This window comes from Meleagris gallopavo, chromosome 1, assembly GCF_905368555.1.
Source record: "Meleagris gallopavo chromosome 1, MGAL_WU_HG_1.1, whole genome shotgun sequence".
Classification (NCBI taxonomy): Eukaryota; Metazoa; Chordata; class Aves; order Galliformes; family Phasianidae; genus Meleagris; species Meleagris gallopavo.
Window position 1 is genome coordinate 44,992,389 of NC_139404.1, and position 16,440 is coordinate 45,008,828.

The 16,440-nt window shown below is 47.8% G+C and overlaps 1 protein-coding gene and 1 long non-coding RNA gene across 5 annotated transcripts in view; one reads left to right on the plus strand and one right to left on the minus strand.

Annotated features, from left to right (window-relative positions):
- Positions 1-3,318: 3,318 nt before the first annotated feature.
- On the plus strand, positions 3,319-7,561 carry LOC146545277 (uncharacterized). The gene is made up of 2 exons (XR_014883199.1): positions 3,319-3,598; positions 5,142-7,561. It is a non-coding gene; the product is annotated as an uncharacterized LOC146545277 (long non-coding RNA).
- NTN4 (netrin 4) overlaps positions 7,285-16,440 on the minus strand; it is a 35,778-nt gene continuing 26,622 nt past the window's right edge. For 3 of the 4 annotated variants that reach the window (XM_085223357.1, XM_010709321.4, XM_085223376.1), the window contains exons 6-10: positions 15,939-16,158; positions 15,175-15,290; positions 14,203-14,271; positions 11,740-11,910; positions 7,285-8,822 (exon numbers count right to left, since the gene is read on the minus strand). In XM_085223357.1, the coding sequence (XP_085079483.1) occupies positions 8,686-8,822; positions 11,740-11,910; positions 14,203-14,271; positions 15,175-15,290; positions 15,939-16,158 (713 nt within the window). In that variant the 3' untranslated portion in view covers positions 7,285-8,685. The remainder of the gene's footprint in view (positions 8,823-11,739; positions 11,911-14,202; positions 14,272-15,174; positions 15,291-15,938; positions 16,159-16,440) is intronic. The other variant, XM_085223361.1, reaches the window with a different exon arrangement.

A 16,440-nucleotide genomic window follows, 5' to 3' on the forward strand; every position in this document is an offset into this window, starting at 1 on the left:
TCCTAGACAAAGATTTTTTTGCGAGGTGCCAAAATGCCTGAAAAGAGGTCAGAGGAGACTCTCAAGGCCGGTGCCAGCATCTTTGAGCTGCTAGGTGATTCAGCAGAGCAGCAGGACAGGGTGGGGGGCAGAGTTGCAGAGGACTGGTTTCATCTGGTTCATAGTTTTGCAACCACTCTTCCCAAGAATCTGTTCAGAAGTGGCCTGGTTTGAAAGGTACATTTCTTTTCTTGATCAGCCTCATTTTTCAGCTGATTCTCTGCTTTCTTTCCTGACTCTAACCTTTCAAAAAGGGATGCTTTTGAAGGGAAGACACTGGTTGAAAGCTGCAATCTTCCTTCTTGTCTCTTATGGGTTATCAAGGGTGTTGAGAGCAGAACACATGTTTCTCCTGCTGCATTAAGTGCTTTGAATGTATGCTAAAAATGTTAATACGTTATTCAAGAGACTGGAATTTCTCCTTCAGGTGTGATGCCTTTAGGCCATTTGTGTTTCACACACAGTCACAGGTAAGGGCTTGTTGCTTTGGCAGAAACATGCACTTAATGAAATGTTCTTCTTATCATTACAGTAAATAAGAGAGCTCAGCAGTCATTCAGCTTTAGCATCTCCTTATTTTTCCTGAAAACCTTTGCCCTGGAGTCAGCACTAGAGTAACTCTGGGACAAGAGGGACCTCTGTTCTCCAAGGATGGGAGTCCACCTTGGGGCACCACAGGGCCTGTTTGGAGGCTCAGCTTTCCACTCTGGATCACCAGTTGTGGTGCACCTATTTCAACCCTGCTGCAAATTCTAGGTTAAAATATTCCTGTGTTGGCTCATTTTCAGCTTGCAGCCTTGGAAAGCTAGAGGGCTGAGCTCCTCTGCTGAAGGATGCCCACAGATGGGAGCTGGAGTTCGGCAGTATAACTTCAACCAACATCAAGTTTCATTTGGGTTTCTTGTTGCACGTGATCTTTGGACAACTTTCTTGTTGGCTCTTGGCAGGGTCTTTATTGCATGTCACAGCATCTCACAGGACAAGTTCTCTTTCAGGGTGTCAGAGCAGAGATGAGTCTGTGTGGCTTTGCTCAGAGGAAGGATCTGGGGGGGATCCCTGAGCAGCACAGTGTATGCTGAGCATCTCCAAACCACACCATGTGCCAGAGGGCTCATGACTGTGACTGGAAGGTGGGCCCTAGCCCCTGCAGCACATCTTGGGAATACATCCATATTTTGACCCCTAAACGTGTGGCCTCAGCTGCTGGTCTGAGCCTCCCCAGCAAGCAGAGCGTGTTGTTCCGCCTGTCTGCTTGCAGCGCTCGCCCTCCTGCTCCTCTGTCGTCACTGCAAACTGCAGTTCTGACCTTTTTGTCCTCAGCGAGCTATTCATTTAAAATACAAATGCTGTCCTCAAACAGCAGTCATTAATATGAGGCAGCAAATTCTTTTCTTTGTTCTTTATTGTTGATTTTCCCTACTGGGAAACCGGTGGCAGGAGAACTGCATAGCTGCAGGAGCAGCTTGCTAATTGCATATTTTCGAATACTAATTTGTATGGGTTTGTTTGGTTACAAAGGGAAACAGAAACAAGCCAGGGGGTGATAAAAAAATGTCAAGGTTATAAACCCTGCAGAAGCTGGAATTTTTATGAATTCTTTAAATGCAAATTGTGGGCCAGTCGCTGCACATCCCCTACCCCCCACGGAGTGCCGTGTAGAACTGTGCTGCTCACCCTGCGGGCACCCAGCACCCTGACCATGGCAGGGCAGGCCAGTGCCAGCCAAATTATGGCCCTACTGTGCTGTGTTTGGCTCCATGAGCATTCAGGGCCTGGAGTACCAGTTCCTACTGAGTAGTCACAGTGCTTTTGGAGCAGTTGTCTTTTTAACCCACTTTCATGTTTTCTCTCCATACTTGATGTCTTTCTGTAGGTTCTTCCTTATCATTGACTGACGGTTGCTGTTTTTCTCTCTTTTTAAAAGCAAGGTACAAAGGGGATATTTTTGTGCAAGCAATCAGCTCGGTCCATTAAGACGTTATCATTACAGAGGGGAAATTTAGGTTAGATGTGAGGAGGAAATTCTGTACTCACAGGGTGATAAGGCACAGAGCTGTGGATGCCCATCCCTGGAAGTGCTCAAGGCCATGTTGGAGGGGGCCCTGGGCAGCCTGAGCTGGTGGGTGGCAGCTCTGCCCACAGCAGTGGGTAGAAACCTTAAAGATGATCTTTAAGGTACTTCTAAACTAAGCAATTCTATGATTCTATGATTCTGTGGTCACCACCTCCTGCTTTGCTGCTGCTGCAGTGGTGCCAACTTGTAGAGCAGCCCCAGCAGCAGTTCAGGCCATCGCTGTGTCCCTTTGGAACAGTCTGACAATCAGTGAGAACTGCGCATCCCCTCTCCCTGGGCAGGATGATGATGATGGCCCATGATCCAGCAGGGCTGCCCAGCACCACCACTGCTGTGTATGGCTTGGAGGACCTACTCTTGTGGCCCCGTGTGAAGGACATGCCTGTATCAATGGGTGCAGAGATACCAGAGGGCTCCAAGGCTGGGAATATGAGGAAGGTAAAGTCGAGGGAAAATCAACTGTGCTACTTTGTGTCTGTTTGCACTGCAAAGGCAGCTCTCTGTGTTTGTTCACTCCTTTATTGTCACATAACATGACATGGAGTCAAAATGGATTTAATTGTGTACCCCACACATTATATTTCCCAATACTTACCACAGTAGACCACTGCTGGTACTTCCCCCTCTGCTTAACACATGTCTGCATGACAGCACCAAAGGAAAAAAAGCATGCAGAGTCACTAGCTCTCAAAACCAGCATGTATTGTCTTTCATTGATGAGAAAAGGTCACAGTTGCTGGCAGAGCTGCATGGTTTGAGCAGGTTTGCAGTGGAAAGCACTGCAGGAATGTGCAGCAACACAAACAATGCCTACTTATAGTGCCCATGGACGTCACATTTTCGGAGAACCAAAATCTGAGCTTTGCTCCTCAGCCTACGATGGCAGCTCACTGGATCTCTTGATAGGAAGCTTTGTTGTTTGGTTATGTGATGCTTAAGATAATCAACCAGTTCATTTCCTTCACTGGAAGTAAAGAATGGCTTGTTATTATTAAAATTGTGTTAATTCAGGTAGTAACAATGGGACAGGAGATCAGTGCTAGGCAGCACACCAATCACCAGGACAAAATGGCACAGACACAGCAAGGCCCCCACAGCACCACTGGGTTTCCACGGGCGGCCCATGGCTGGCAAGGCCTGTGCCGAGGAGTGACTGCCACTGCAAGGAAATAACAGTGCAGAAACTGCAGAACTGAGCAAGAAGTTATCTGGATTATGGATTTGAGCCTGACATCCAGCTGGCAGAGGCTGGGTGGCTCTGAAGTATGTCAACAGCCTCAGATAAATGCCAGGATAGCCTTGTGAACAGGAACTCCAATGGTATTTTCTCTTGTACTGCAGCTATTTTAGTTCTGTTTATTTCCTCTCTCTTTGGATGTTTTGTAGAGAAAAAAAGAATCCCCGTGGCTATAGAGAACTGCATGCTGGAAGCAGGAAGATGAGAGTGCCAGCTGGTTGCTCCTCTGCTGCTTGGCAGGATGGCAGGTGTGTGCTGGACTTCTTCCAATCCACAGCAGGTCTAGATAACAGGAGTGGCATGTCCTTGGTGCATGTCCTCACGCACTGGCTTTCAGGGGTTTCTAAGGATTTAAGCTTGCTTACTGTTTGAACACAGAATGCACAGTGATTCCTGATCTCTGGCACATGTATGGCTTGCTTGGGGGTGGAAAGGCAGACTGAAGCTCAGGGCAATTTTCAGTTATTTAGTCTTTCACTGTACAAGAGCTGGGAGTTTTGGGGCACGCCACAGACTGGTTGGGATGCAGCCATTTGTGGAGAGCGACGCCCGGCTGCTGCTGGGGCCATACCGGCATGTAACAATACCTGTCTGGCTCACAAATGTCAGACAAAGCTGCCATAAATCTCTAAGCCCAGCAGTAAAATTAATGGGAATTGCAGGGAGCAGGACCTTGTCAGCTTCATAATAGGGCTGTGGGTGGAAAAACATCTCATGCTTCCCTCCAGGCAACCAAGCAACTGATGCTCCGTGGCCATTATCCAATTATAAGGGCTTTTTGCGCAGCATTCGGTATTATTGCTTTTAATGTGTCAAAGATAAAGAGTCACCAGCACAGAACGAGGCTGAGGGAACAGACCCAGCCAACAGAATGTGGTGTGGTGGTGGCAGGCCAAGCCTTGTCTTGTCCAGTGATGTCCATCTCATCTCTATTGGCCAGGCAGGGCATCCTGTTTATGGCCAAGCGGGACTGGCAGTGCCTCCCTGCTGCTGGCAGGGAGCAGCCCTATGCACCAGTGGGATGGCTTCCCAAAAATAGGGAGAGCAGCATTGAGCTGTGGCCAGCTGCCTCCATGTGACCACGAGTGGTATTTATGCTGTGTTTCTGGGTTTCCGCCAGTCACCCTCTTTGACCAGGAAAATTTTGTTGTCCTCTCAGCTGCATAACTTGGCTTCTGTCTTCTCGTTGTTGTGTCCTTCCTCCTGCCTCTGGAGCAACAGGCTGTGGTGCTGGGCAGCCCCTGGTCTACTTTCTGAGCACCCTCAGTGGCACTTTTGAATGACTGAAGTACCTGTCTGTCTTCTGGCATGCAGAGCTGTCCCTGCGGGGGAGTTGTGCAGCTGTAACACCCCTGGGTGCTCCTGGAGCTCTCTGTATCTGGGGAACAGGGGATCCTTGGACAACTGGCATCTGCCACCTACACGTCAGTGGCACAAAGCTCCACTCCCTGTGTATCTGTAATGGCTTTCTTGACTTCTGGAGGTGTTAATCAGAAAGGCCCAGTTAAAGGTTCTGGATGTGACCTCGTGGAGGCCGCACAACACCCAGGGTCCAAACACAAGTTGCACCTGATGTGAATGAAGGAGACCCAGCTCCTAGAGTAGCAGAGGGCAGTTGTGTTTCTGCAGCTGTACATTATAAAGTTATAATTTAAACTTAACTTCTACTGAACCAGGCAGGGAAGACGTATAAATTGAGCATAAGAAATACAGCGATGAAAGATCCTGTCCTCAGAGGTCATTGTCAGCCTTATAGATGCTTGATTTTAATCTCTCTCTCCTTTGTTCCAGCACCTCAGCATGTGTCTCAAGCCTGGGGCTGGACTGGATTTTACACCTGCTGAAAGGAGTGCATATCCATGCCCACAGCATACCAGTTCAGGGAAACATTGCTCATGTTTTAGGAAGCAATTTCTTTCTTCTCACCAATTTTCATACAAAACCACAGGCCTTTTCCCAGGTGTTTTTCAGGTAAGTTAAAATACAGCTCTTGTGCTCGGTGAGTGCATAAGAAGTCTGTGCACAGCACTGAAAGAACAGAGCAAAGAACCAAAGGAAGAAATGCTGGCAGTGTAAGCACCCTACTCAGGCTGGAGAGCTCAGAGATGTGAGCAGAGAAATCATCTGGGAAATGCAGCAGTGAGATGTTCTGGGGGTATGTACAGTATGCGCTGTACCCACACCTTTACCCCCTGACAGACCTCAGCAGCCTGGGGAGCTTCTTTTATGTCTGTATACTTCTCAGAATGTGTCCAGGCAGAGCCTGGAGATGCCCTGAACTGAAGGTCATGTCACAGGGAACAGGACTTGGGCAAGGCAGAGTGCATCAATGGGGCTTCAGCCTCTCAGCCATGCTAACACTTTCAAAAAGCCAAGAAGTTTTCCACATATAGTGTATTTCCCAGCCTGTGCACTTGCTGAGGCCTCACTGCCCTCCCTTTGCAGCAAAAACCAGAGGCACTCATAAGGTTTCTATGATGAATTTGTGGGAAAAGAGTAGTGACCCCAAGGCAGGGGCATGCTTTGGAAATATTGTCATCAAAAAATCAACACTTGAGCCCAGAAGGACCAGGGACAGCTGATCTCCTCCTGCTGTATCAGAGACAGTGCTCCTCTGGATGCTGGGGCAGCAGCCACCAGATATTTTTGAGATATTTATTCTCTATGCTGTGGATACTGAAGTCAATACAGTAACTAAAAATAAAGGTTTAAGAAAACAACAACAGCACTGCAGCTATTTGTTCCAGAGCTGTTGTGTTTACCTGTACCAGTCTGATTTTCCATTCCTGCAGCCTTGTAGTACCAGATGTCCAGGCACATTCAGCAGCATGGTCGCTTCCCAAAAGACTCAGCCTGTCGGCACATCTATATTAAACATGCCTGGAACTTTCCACGAAGGTTGGAGGAGCACACTGCAGTGAGTGACAGCTGGTGGGGACGGGCCCATGTTGGCATACGTATTACCAACCCAGCCTGGAGCCTGTGTGGCCCTGCCAGTGGCAGGAGGGGACAGCGGTTCTAAAGCATGCCAGGACTTGGACTGGTAAATGATCTCGCCTCCTCCAAGTCATAAGCCTCCTCCAGGCACCAAGCTTCAGATTAGTGAAAACCAATGGGCGAATCTGAGTGACTCATCCTGCTTTGTTCCACTGGCATCAGTGATGGCAGATTGTTCACTTTATGCTTGGCCCTAATAACCCTCAATATGGGATTTGAGTTCAGAAGGAGGGGGTAAAAACCTGTGAATTGCTGGTAAGGCTGGATGCTCCCCTTCTCAGCTCTCCCTGCTCTGCTCTCCCTGCTATGCTCTGGGAAGCTACCAGCTCTGCCTGCTTCAGCAGCTCTTCTCTTTATCAGTGCTGCTTACACTCGAGGTGGGAGCAAGGAAAGTGTGATGTCAGACTGCATGCCAAACTTCACACCATGGGGCTAGAGCCTGGCTCAGCCAGCTTCAGAGTCCACATCCATAAGTCAAGGTCTCCAACAGCTCCAATTCTGAAGAAGCCTTTGCCTTCTCGCTCGTCTATTCTGATGCCTGATTTCACTTTGTGGTGCTCTTGTACATCTTTTGCCACAGTCTTCACTTTCCACACATTTTATTTTCCTTTACAGTTTTCATGTAGGCAGTGAACCCGATTTCAGCTGTTCCTGACTTGCTGTTTATCTATTACTGCTCTGCAGCTCAGCCACCAGGTTTGTATGGATGCAAAGATTTGGCCAGCTTCGAGAAGAGCAACTCCCCTTTGTTTGAGAAGAGCAACTCCCCTTTGTTTGAGAAGAGCCTATGATTAAGACCCCCCAAACAAACAAAGCTGGATTTCTGTGAGCCATCCCCGTGGTTTGGCCTTTTCTCATATGGTGAATGTTACCTCCCCACAGCAGCTTCTCCTCACCCTTAGCACGCTCTTCAGAGCAGGCATGAAGACCACATTGCTGGAATGTTGAAATCATTATATATTTATTACATACATGAGATATAAAAACAAATTACCAAAATAGGTTGTTTTTTTTTTTTTTTTTTTTTTTGAGTCCACAGGACTTTGAAAGAAAAATACATATGTAAAGCATATTGGTAGGCTTGTGGTTCTTATGATGTTGCATGTCTGCCTTTTCTTTTCTCATACTCATGAGCAAAATATACTACGCAATGTGCTTCAAAGACGCTTTACAGAAAAGATATACTTTAGTGCTGAAAACTGCAGTAAACTGTGCTATATTCCATATGGGTGTTAATGTGGAAGTGCAGTGGCCATATATATTGCAAACAATATCACAGAAGAAAACGAATCGAGTGTTCAGTTTTTAAATACTAACATAAAAATAAAATAAACTCCAGGCCCATCGTGAATCACTGGGTGGGGATATGTGAATGGCAGTCCTTTCCATTCTTCAGATCCACTCCTCCTGTGGGCAGTTTCCTACGCTGGCAATTGCATTTTCATTCCAAAGTCTCTTCTTTTTGTACTGACTGCCAAGTCCTGCCCACGGAGCCCAAGTGCTGGTCTGAAGCTGGGACTTCAGTGCAAATGCTTTCTATCCCTCAGACTGCACCCCGGGATGCTCCGAGTGGCCATGCCAGGCTGGCCCTTCCCTTTATGCCGTGCGTCTTCAGGAGTGCTTCTGTTTCAGGAAGGTTTTCCATGTGCCACCTTCAACCTCTTCTCTCCCAAACACAGTCTGGCCTTCCACACCGTGAAGTGGCAGGTAGTAAAGTGCTTTATACAATGAAATATTTACAGGAGGCTGGGTTCATATTTTAACACTTCAAGGACAAAAGCTCAGAGACACCGCGCCCCACGGAGCCAGCTCTGCTCTGCCGCGGTGACAGAGAACCGGCAGCTACCACATGTGCATGAGGGCAGAGGAACTCGTATCACCCAACAGGTCCACCCTCGAGAGCACAGGCAGGGAGCTGAGCCCCAAAACCTCCGACAGCATGGTGAAGTGAAGGGCAGCAGCACCCAACTCTCAGCCACGTGTTCCTGCTGCTCTGCAGCATTTTCTTGGAGCCCCTGGAAGTGACCCCAGATCCATCCTGGTGGCACTGGCAGCGCTCATCACCTCTCATCTGGGGCCAAACCAAGGATCGCCCTTCCTGCTCTTCCCCTCAACGCAACAAAACCTGGGCTCAGGGAGTGCCTTGCAAGGAAGCTACAGGTGAGTGAATGGGCATTGGCCAGGAAGGGTTAAATCAGTCAGCGCCTACAAATTGCAATGCCTTGCTACACGCTTTGGCGCTATTTTCTTATGTTCCAGTTTTCATCCTTGAGGCCTTCCCTCTGTGAAGGCTCTTGCATTCTGTGCATGAAGAAATGCCCTAGTTGGCCACATGTATCTAGTTGCAGTCCTTTTTTAAAATCTCCAGGACCTTTCTCCCAAGAGCCGACTTCCACTGGTGGACAAAGCTTTTCATGTTGACGATGAGCCTGCCCGTCCGGACATCCTCGTGTCCTGCCACCAGGTACTCCAAGCCTGCAAACCAGCAAAGTGGTCAGGGTCTGTGCAGCACTGTGTTTAGGGGAAGGGCTATTAACACTACCTGAGTGCAATTAATGTACAAGTCCTTTGGAACATGCATATAAAGGAGAAGAATATGAGGGTAGCCAGGCACAGTATCACCAGGATTATCACAGAAGCAGTTGAGATTTTGGCTTAGGGTGCCTGAACTGCCTTCTGTCTTTCTGACATGTAGAAGCCAAGGCTCAGGCAGAGATCAGCGCAGTGGGAGGGCAGCTGCTATGGGACATTGTGCTGTGCTCACACTGGCCTGTGCTCATCCCTGGGGACACGAAGCCTCCACAGTTCTGTGGGCTCCAGCCTCTCTCTTGCTGTGCCAGAAGGATGAGAACCTGGAAAGGCTCAGAGCCCTCCTCACCTGCAGCAATAGGGTGGAAAGCTGCTCGTGACTCTGGGGCATAACTCACAGGGATCCCAGAGCCACACGGGGACTCCCAGCCCCTCCACTGGGTGCAGCAGGCACTCTGCTCATGTTTTCTTGGGTTTTTGTTTTGCTGCTCAGAGTAAAGGGAGGTGGTGGCAAGGGGACAGTGTCCCCTAGTTAAAGGTTAAGTGTGTTTTTCTTAATTCAATACAATTTGTTATCTGTTTCATCTGAGCTTCTGGGCACACACATCCTCTCTTCTGCCAAGTAAACACAGGAAATTTGCATGGCAGGAGCAGCCTTTGCAAGACCTTCATTTTGGCTGTGTCAATCCTACTGCTGTAAACATTACTTCTTAAGGGCTCCTAAATCTCTTAAGAGAAAAATGTGACCCGCATTTTCAGAGGAAAAGTTATTATTGCTTTGGCTGCTGATTCTCTTTCTAGAGGAACATTCATCCTTCCAGATTTTCAGTCTGACTTTACAGAACTGAAAAGATAAAATACACAAGAGATGCTACAAGCCAGACTGGAGGCTGAGTTTTGTCCGCACTGCTAGCAAGGAGAGCTCCTCTTGTGCATATGTGAGGGACTAGGAAGTTAGGAAGGGCTACTGCTTCCTGGAGATGGCCAAGACATCACAATCTCCCTCTGCACTCCCCAAAGGCCAGCCTGTTCCCTCATGGGACCATTGGCACATTTATCATCTGGAAGCAGCCTGTGGAGATCTGTTAGATGTGCAGAGGTTCTATTTTTTGCCAGAACTTTTAAGAGCTTACCCTCCATTTGGTGTCACTTCAGCACTGTGAAACAGAGTAAAAATATGTTTCGCTTTCTTCTACTTTTATCTTTCATCTCTATGTTTTTAGGAGATGTGATTTCCATTACAGCTAATGTCAAGAAATTATTTTATGTCAGCTTGGCTTTCTATCCTGCTGTTGGTGGTTTATTCATCTGGAGGTCATAAGCTCTTACTCTGAGAGAGGGCTAACTTTGCTCTTATGGTATTGCCAACTATCCAGAAATGAATGTGTTAGCTAAAAATGAGATTTAAAAAAGTATTTGGGATTGTTTTTTTTTCTCCTTTGAAGTGATTCATTCTTTAAGGTGCACTCAGTTATGTTTTCAAGTTTTCCCCCAGGACCAAGAGATTCCCCAAGCTTCACAGATGTTTTTGAATATGAAAGCTGAAATAAATTTATACTGATGGGATTCCAACAACTGCACCTCCACTGCTCTGCTGACATCATTAATGGGCTATGTGTTTGCTGCTCTATTCTCTGCTGGGGAAACCAGGGAAGCTCCCCTGAAGCTTATGGTGTCACAGGGCTGGGTGTCAGGTGTGGGGCTGCTCTGTGCAGTTGGTCTCTGACAGTTTCTGTAGCTTTCCTCCAGGTTTGTGTTAAGGCAGCCATATCTGAGCTTTGTTGTGTGCGTTTGCTTTGCATATGGAAAATTAAAATAGCGATATCTATTTCATTACAGATTTATGGTGTTTTACCATCCAAAGTCTTGCTGTGCTCCAACAGTGAAGTCCTGCTCAGTGCTGCTGATCCATCAGACCTTTGCATCTGAGGAGACCTCCTGACTGCAGCTGTATTATCAGAGCAGACTGCCTTCAAAGCCAAACGCAGTCGCTTCGGTGGACATGAAAGACTGCAAATACCTCATAAATGAATAACCTTCCTGCATGACCCAGCCTAGCAGAGAGCCCCTTCCCCCTGAAGGAAGCTCCCAAAGACGCACATGTAGAATAAGTCTCAGCACTGAAGTCAGTGCTTCAATCAGTGATTTCCAGGTGAAGTATGCACCTTACAGAAAGAAGATCTTTTATCCAAATTAGTTGGTAACTCTTGTTTTATCTTGGAATTGTAAAGAAAGGTGTGTCAACTGGATCTTAGTTTTGCTCTGTTAAAGAAAACCTGGAGTATGCATTTCTCTGTTCCTACTGGATACTGCATGGACTGTTTACCCACCACTGATTACAGTTCATTTCAATGAAAGATGAGGAAAAACTGTGAAGCCAAAGCCTCTCACAGCATAAGAGAGGCTCTTCTGAAAGTTGAAGATGTGAATTAATGTTACTTTGCAAGTTGCATCTTCCCTTGTGATTAGATTCTATCTTCAGTACAATATCATACCTAAGATTAGATTTAAGTGCACTTTTATGGATTCGAATTAGCATTAGTTTTTAAAAGATATGTCACATATTCATGGCACAGTATGCATCTAACTCTTGTGGGAATACACCTATTCTAATAGAGCTGTAGTGCTGTTACTATGCTTCGTGAAGAGCAATTGTACGTTTAAAAATCTACAGAATGAAGTGTATTTTTTGCTACAAAATTCAAATTGGATAGTTGGATGCTGGAACCCAAATGATGTAGATGCCAAGAATTTAATCAACATTAGGCTGTAGCTTAAACTCATCGGCATAAGGGGATGAAAAGGTGAGGATGAAATCTGTGGGAATGTGGAGGAGATGTACTTCCCAGGGAGTCAAACCTACCGGGATTGAGGATTGGACAGGTGCAGCCTCTGTTAGTCCAGGACTCAGGGTAGAGCGTTCTCTTACCCCGCAGAATCTTCAGCTTTGTAGACTTTAAGACTTTCTTGATCTTCACATTGACTTCTGCATGGGAGCCCTTATCATGAGCTGACAAGATCTTTGTCTTTATCACTGGGAAGACATGAATTAAAAACCAGAAATATATAAACTATTTAAAGTCTGAGTGAAACAGTGAGAGCAATGATTTCATTACACTGGAGTTAGCCCAATGCTTCTTGCACAGCTGTGGGGGGAACAGCTGGGTCCACATACCAGTGGGCAAGGACACCACCAGCTGGTCTGGCCACAGCCCTTGGGCTTGCCACATAGGCAGCAGGAAGGTCCCATGATCTCAGCTTCAAAACTTGCAAAGGCCACATTTTCCACCAGAGCTCAGCAAAGAGTTATGCTTCTTAAGCACTTTTGGAAATCAAGAGGAAAGCCCTGGTTTTAGGGATGAGCATTGAGGCTTTGCAGGGCTCGGCAGCTGGTAGTGCTGTCCCCATCCTGCCCTGGTGTTCCCTCTTTGCCATCAAAACAGAGTGGCAAAGACCAAGATGTTGGTAGGGACTGAGGCAATCTTGACCTCACAGATACCCACAGGCACACCCTAGCCACCTAATTTCCTGCGTAGGATGGAGTTAGAACTGGGACACCATGTATCTGTTGACAGTCCTGACAAAGCAAAGTGTCAGGGCCCAGGTCCCACACACCAGTCACCTCGAGACCATGCTAATGTCCACAGTGGTGCTTTACTCAGCACCACATGTTATGAAGGTCCAGAGGAGTGCCACAAAGATGATCACAAGGCTGAAGCACCTCCCCTACAAAGACAGGCTGAGGGAGCTGGGCTTGTTCAGCCTGGAGAAAAGGCGGCTGTGGGGTGATCTCACTGCAGCCTTTCAGTACCCAAAGGGAGCCTACAAACAGGAGGGGAATCAACTCTTTACAAGGGTACATAACAGCAGGACAAGGGGAAATGGTTTTAAGTTGAAGGAGGGAAAAAGGGAAGATTTAGGTTGGATGTCAGGGGGAAGTTCTTTACTATGAGAGTGGTGAGATGCTGGAACAGGCTGCCCAGAGAGGCTGTGGAAGCCCTGTCCCTGGAGGTGTTCAAAGTGAGGTTGGATGGAGCCCTGGGCAGGCTGGTCTACTATCAAATGGGGAGGTTGGTGGCCCTGCCTGTGACAGGGGGTCATTGAGGTCCCTTCTAACCCGGGCCATTCTGTGATTCTTTGATTCTGTGATTATGAAGCACAGGAAAACCTTTCCTTCTACAGCACTCGCGATGGGCCCCATAATTCATCTTTCTCCAGCTGAGCTGACACCTTGCATGTTGAGTGATGAAAGGGCAGCAAGCCTGAGTGCACTTTAGATAAGATTTATGAACTTGGCTTTTTTGTGCTTTTTTAAAAATTATTATTTCTTATCTTCTGCAAGATTAAACTCAGTAACTGTCGCAGCCAGAAAGCAAAGCAAAGCAAAATCAGATTTTTTTCTGACATCACTAAGCCAGGGCTATATTTCAACAACTGGCGGCCCCTTGAACTTGCCTTTGTGGGCTGCTCCGCAGAGCACCGCAGTATGGATTATCTCCCTGCTCATTTTCAGCTTTAGTGCAAGATGAAACAGGTGCAAGAAACCTCTGGAAAGCTATGATGGGAGGGAGTGCTGCACAAAGCAGTTCTTACTCTGCAGCAGTACAAAGGAGGTCTTTGCTAAAACAGAGCAGAGAGGTCTTGGGAAACAAGATATCTCCTCTCATTCACTGAAATCCAACGTGCTATGCCCACATAAGTGATATACATCACCCCACTGCAACAGCTCAGCTTTGCTAACAGGGCTCCTGGTGGCTGTCAGTGCCATTTTTTTCCATATAATGTCTTTGGTAGTTATCACTGTCCCTCTTTCCACTCAGTGTAATTCATATTTGGCGATTTCTACACCTTTTGTGAGGCAGCTGGTCTATAAGAGTGACTTTTCAGTGACTATTCAGTGACTTGTTTTCAGTATCAGTGCCTTCTACTCTGCCTTGGATCCAGAGAGCCTCTCAAGGCACTTACAGCTCTTGCATTCCCATGATTTCACTTTGGAAGCAAGAGGAACAAGATGCTTCACCCAGTGTGACAAGGCACCAAGATATCTACATGCTTTTGGAGAGGCAAAAATCTGTCCCTAGACTAAGTAGCCCAAGAATTTGCAGGACTGGCATGCTCCATTGCTGAGAGCATGCTGAGATGTATGGGGATACAGAGGCTTTGGGCCTTCATTATCCCTCACACAGTGACAACATCATCAGTGTCTGAATGCTAAAGTTTGCTTCCAGACTGCTGCTCCCCTCTGGCAAGCTGCAGAGAAAGGGTTGCTCAGCACTATACTCCTGTAGAACCTCCCTGTACACCTCCATCACCTACCACAACTCACCATAGGTATACTTCATTCCACAGAAGACCTTGGAGTTGCCCAAAACTTGCTCTTTACACTCGCATTTACCTGTGAGAAGAAAACAAAGCAAATGGATGTGGATTGTACTTCCCAGTGGGGATCTTAGCAGACACCCTGGGGTTTGGGAGGGCAGAAGTGTCTGCTACCATCCATGAGAGTTACGTGGCCCTGGCTGGGGAGAAAAGGACATGTGGGAGGTGGCTGCTGCCTCATGGTCCCAGCCTCAATGCTGCGGGAGGGATTTGGCTGCATCACTGGAATCTGCTGGAGGTTTTTATATGGTCCACAACCCCCTCAATATGCCCTGTCCTCAGATCTGGGCTGAACATAGCCTTAGTCTGAGGGCAATTATTCCTTGTTTACAATTTGAAGAGAAGGGAAACAAAGGCTTCATTATGTGGCCTCAGGATGCAAATAACATGCATGTCTTTTCCTGTGGTATTTTCCACACTGTAATGTCCCAGACACAATTTTAGAAGGAAACACTGCCGAGGTTAAGGCAGATTAATGACTTCTGTGATCTTAGAACAAAGAATAACATGTTATACTTATTTACGTTTCAGATTAAGTTGCCCAGACAAATGATGGAGCTTTCCCCTCAATTAACTCAATTATCCTATCCTCAAGATTTTTATCGTGCTGCTTTCTCCAAATGCAGGAAATTACACCTGACCTGCTTGTGTGCAGTGGTTTTGAGGGAGGACGTGGCTGTCACCAGCCCGTGCAGTGCTGTGGGGCCAGGCTGCTTCACTGCAGCACTGCAGCTCCAGCACTGCCTTGATCAACCTAATAGGGCTGGGGAGAAGGAATTCCCCAGTTGGACCTGCAGCTGGAGTACAGGCAAGTTCTCACTGCACCCTCAGTGCAGCTGATGCCAAAGTAGGATGCTGCATGCCAGTGTAGGACATGTCAGTGGAAGGGATGTGGGAGCACGTGGGGCTGTGGTCCTACCGGAGTGCCGCAGAGCCGAGAAGCCCTGCTCATCCTCCCAGCCCCAGGCGGGCTTGCTCTCGTTGAGTGCTGGCTGGAAGGGCAGCACTTCTTGCTGCCAGCTCACATCCGCACTGCTGAGGGAAAGGAAGAGGGTCAGCCATCCTCCTGCCACTGGCAGAAAGCACTCGTAACTCACTGCCCATCCTTGGAGAGCAGCTCTGCCACACGTCTCATTGTTAAACATACACAGCTGAAAGGGACAGCTTTGGAAAATGAGCTGGTTGAGGGTTGCCAGAGAGGGTCGTGAATCCATTTTTGGTTTAAACTGTGCAATAGGGATTTCTCTGCTAAAAATATTATCTCTATGGCAAAAAAGCATGCTATGAGATCCAGACACTGGGCTGTCATTCACACGTGCTGCTTCTAGAAATCAGAGCTTGACTGCCCGCTGCAGTCAATGCAAACTGAGTTGTAACAGCAGCAACATTTAGCTCTGGTCTCTGAGTGCTCAGGTCTCCCTGAGGATCTTATTTTGCTCACGGAGAGAAAAAAACTGTGGAGGGCATGGAAAACACCTGCTCCGTTCACACCAGCACCAAATGCCAGCAGTGCCACCATGCCAGTGTCCAGCACCCAAAGGAGTCACAGCATCAATGTCCCCTCCTCCCCCAATCCCTGACAGTGCTGATTACTTGGCTGAACAGGTGCTGTCAGATGGCACATAAACCAGGCAGGAGCAGTACCTGCCTGGAGTCTGGGGGGCAGCTGGAGCCCTCACTCACCTGCTGCTGCTGTGGCAATCGCCAGTGAGAGGGTGGCAGCTCCGGGCACAGTCGCAGGGGCGGCAGCCGCCAGCGCCGAAGCCCCAATATCCGGGCAGGCAGCGGTCACAGCGTGGCCCTGCCACACCAGGCTTGCAGGGGCAGTCACCGGTGCTGGGGTCACAGAAGGTGCGGGGGCCCATGGGGAGTGCGGCCGATCCCAGCGGGTGGCAGGAGCAGGCTGTGGGGACACCACGGGGTTAGTCAGACAGCAACAACGACTCGCTGGCCAACTGGAGGTTAAACACCCCGCTCCTGATGGCCGTTTAATCAAAGGAGTGCAAAAAGCACATCTTTTAAAGCCATCGTTTCAAAATGTGAAAGCGAATACCACTGCCAGGCATCACCGGGCTATGTGAATCATTCCACTTTGGTGATGTGAATGATGAAAAAAAATAAAAATCCTCCCTGAAATACTGCTGCCCAAATCTCAATTTACATAAAAACTGAATTTCCTGAGAAA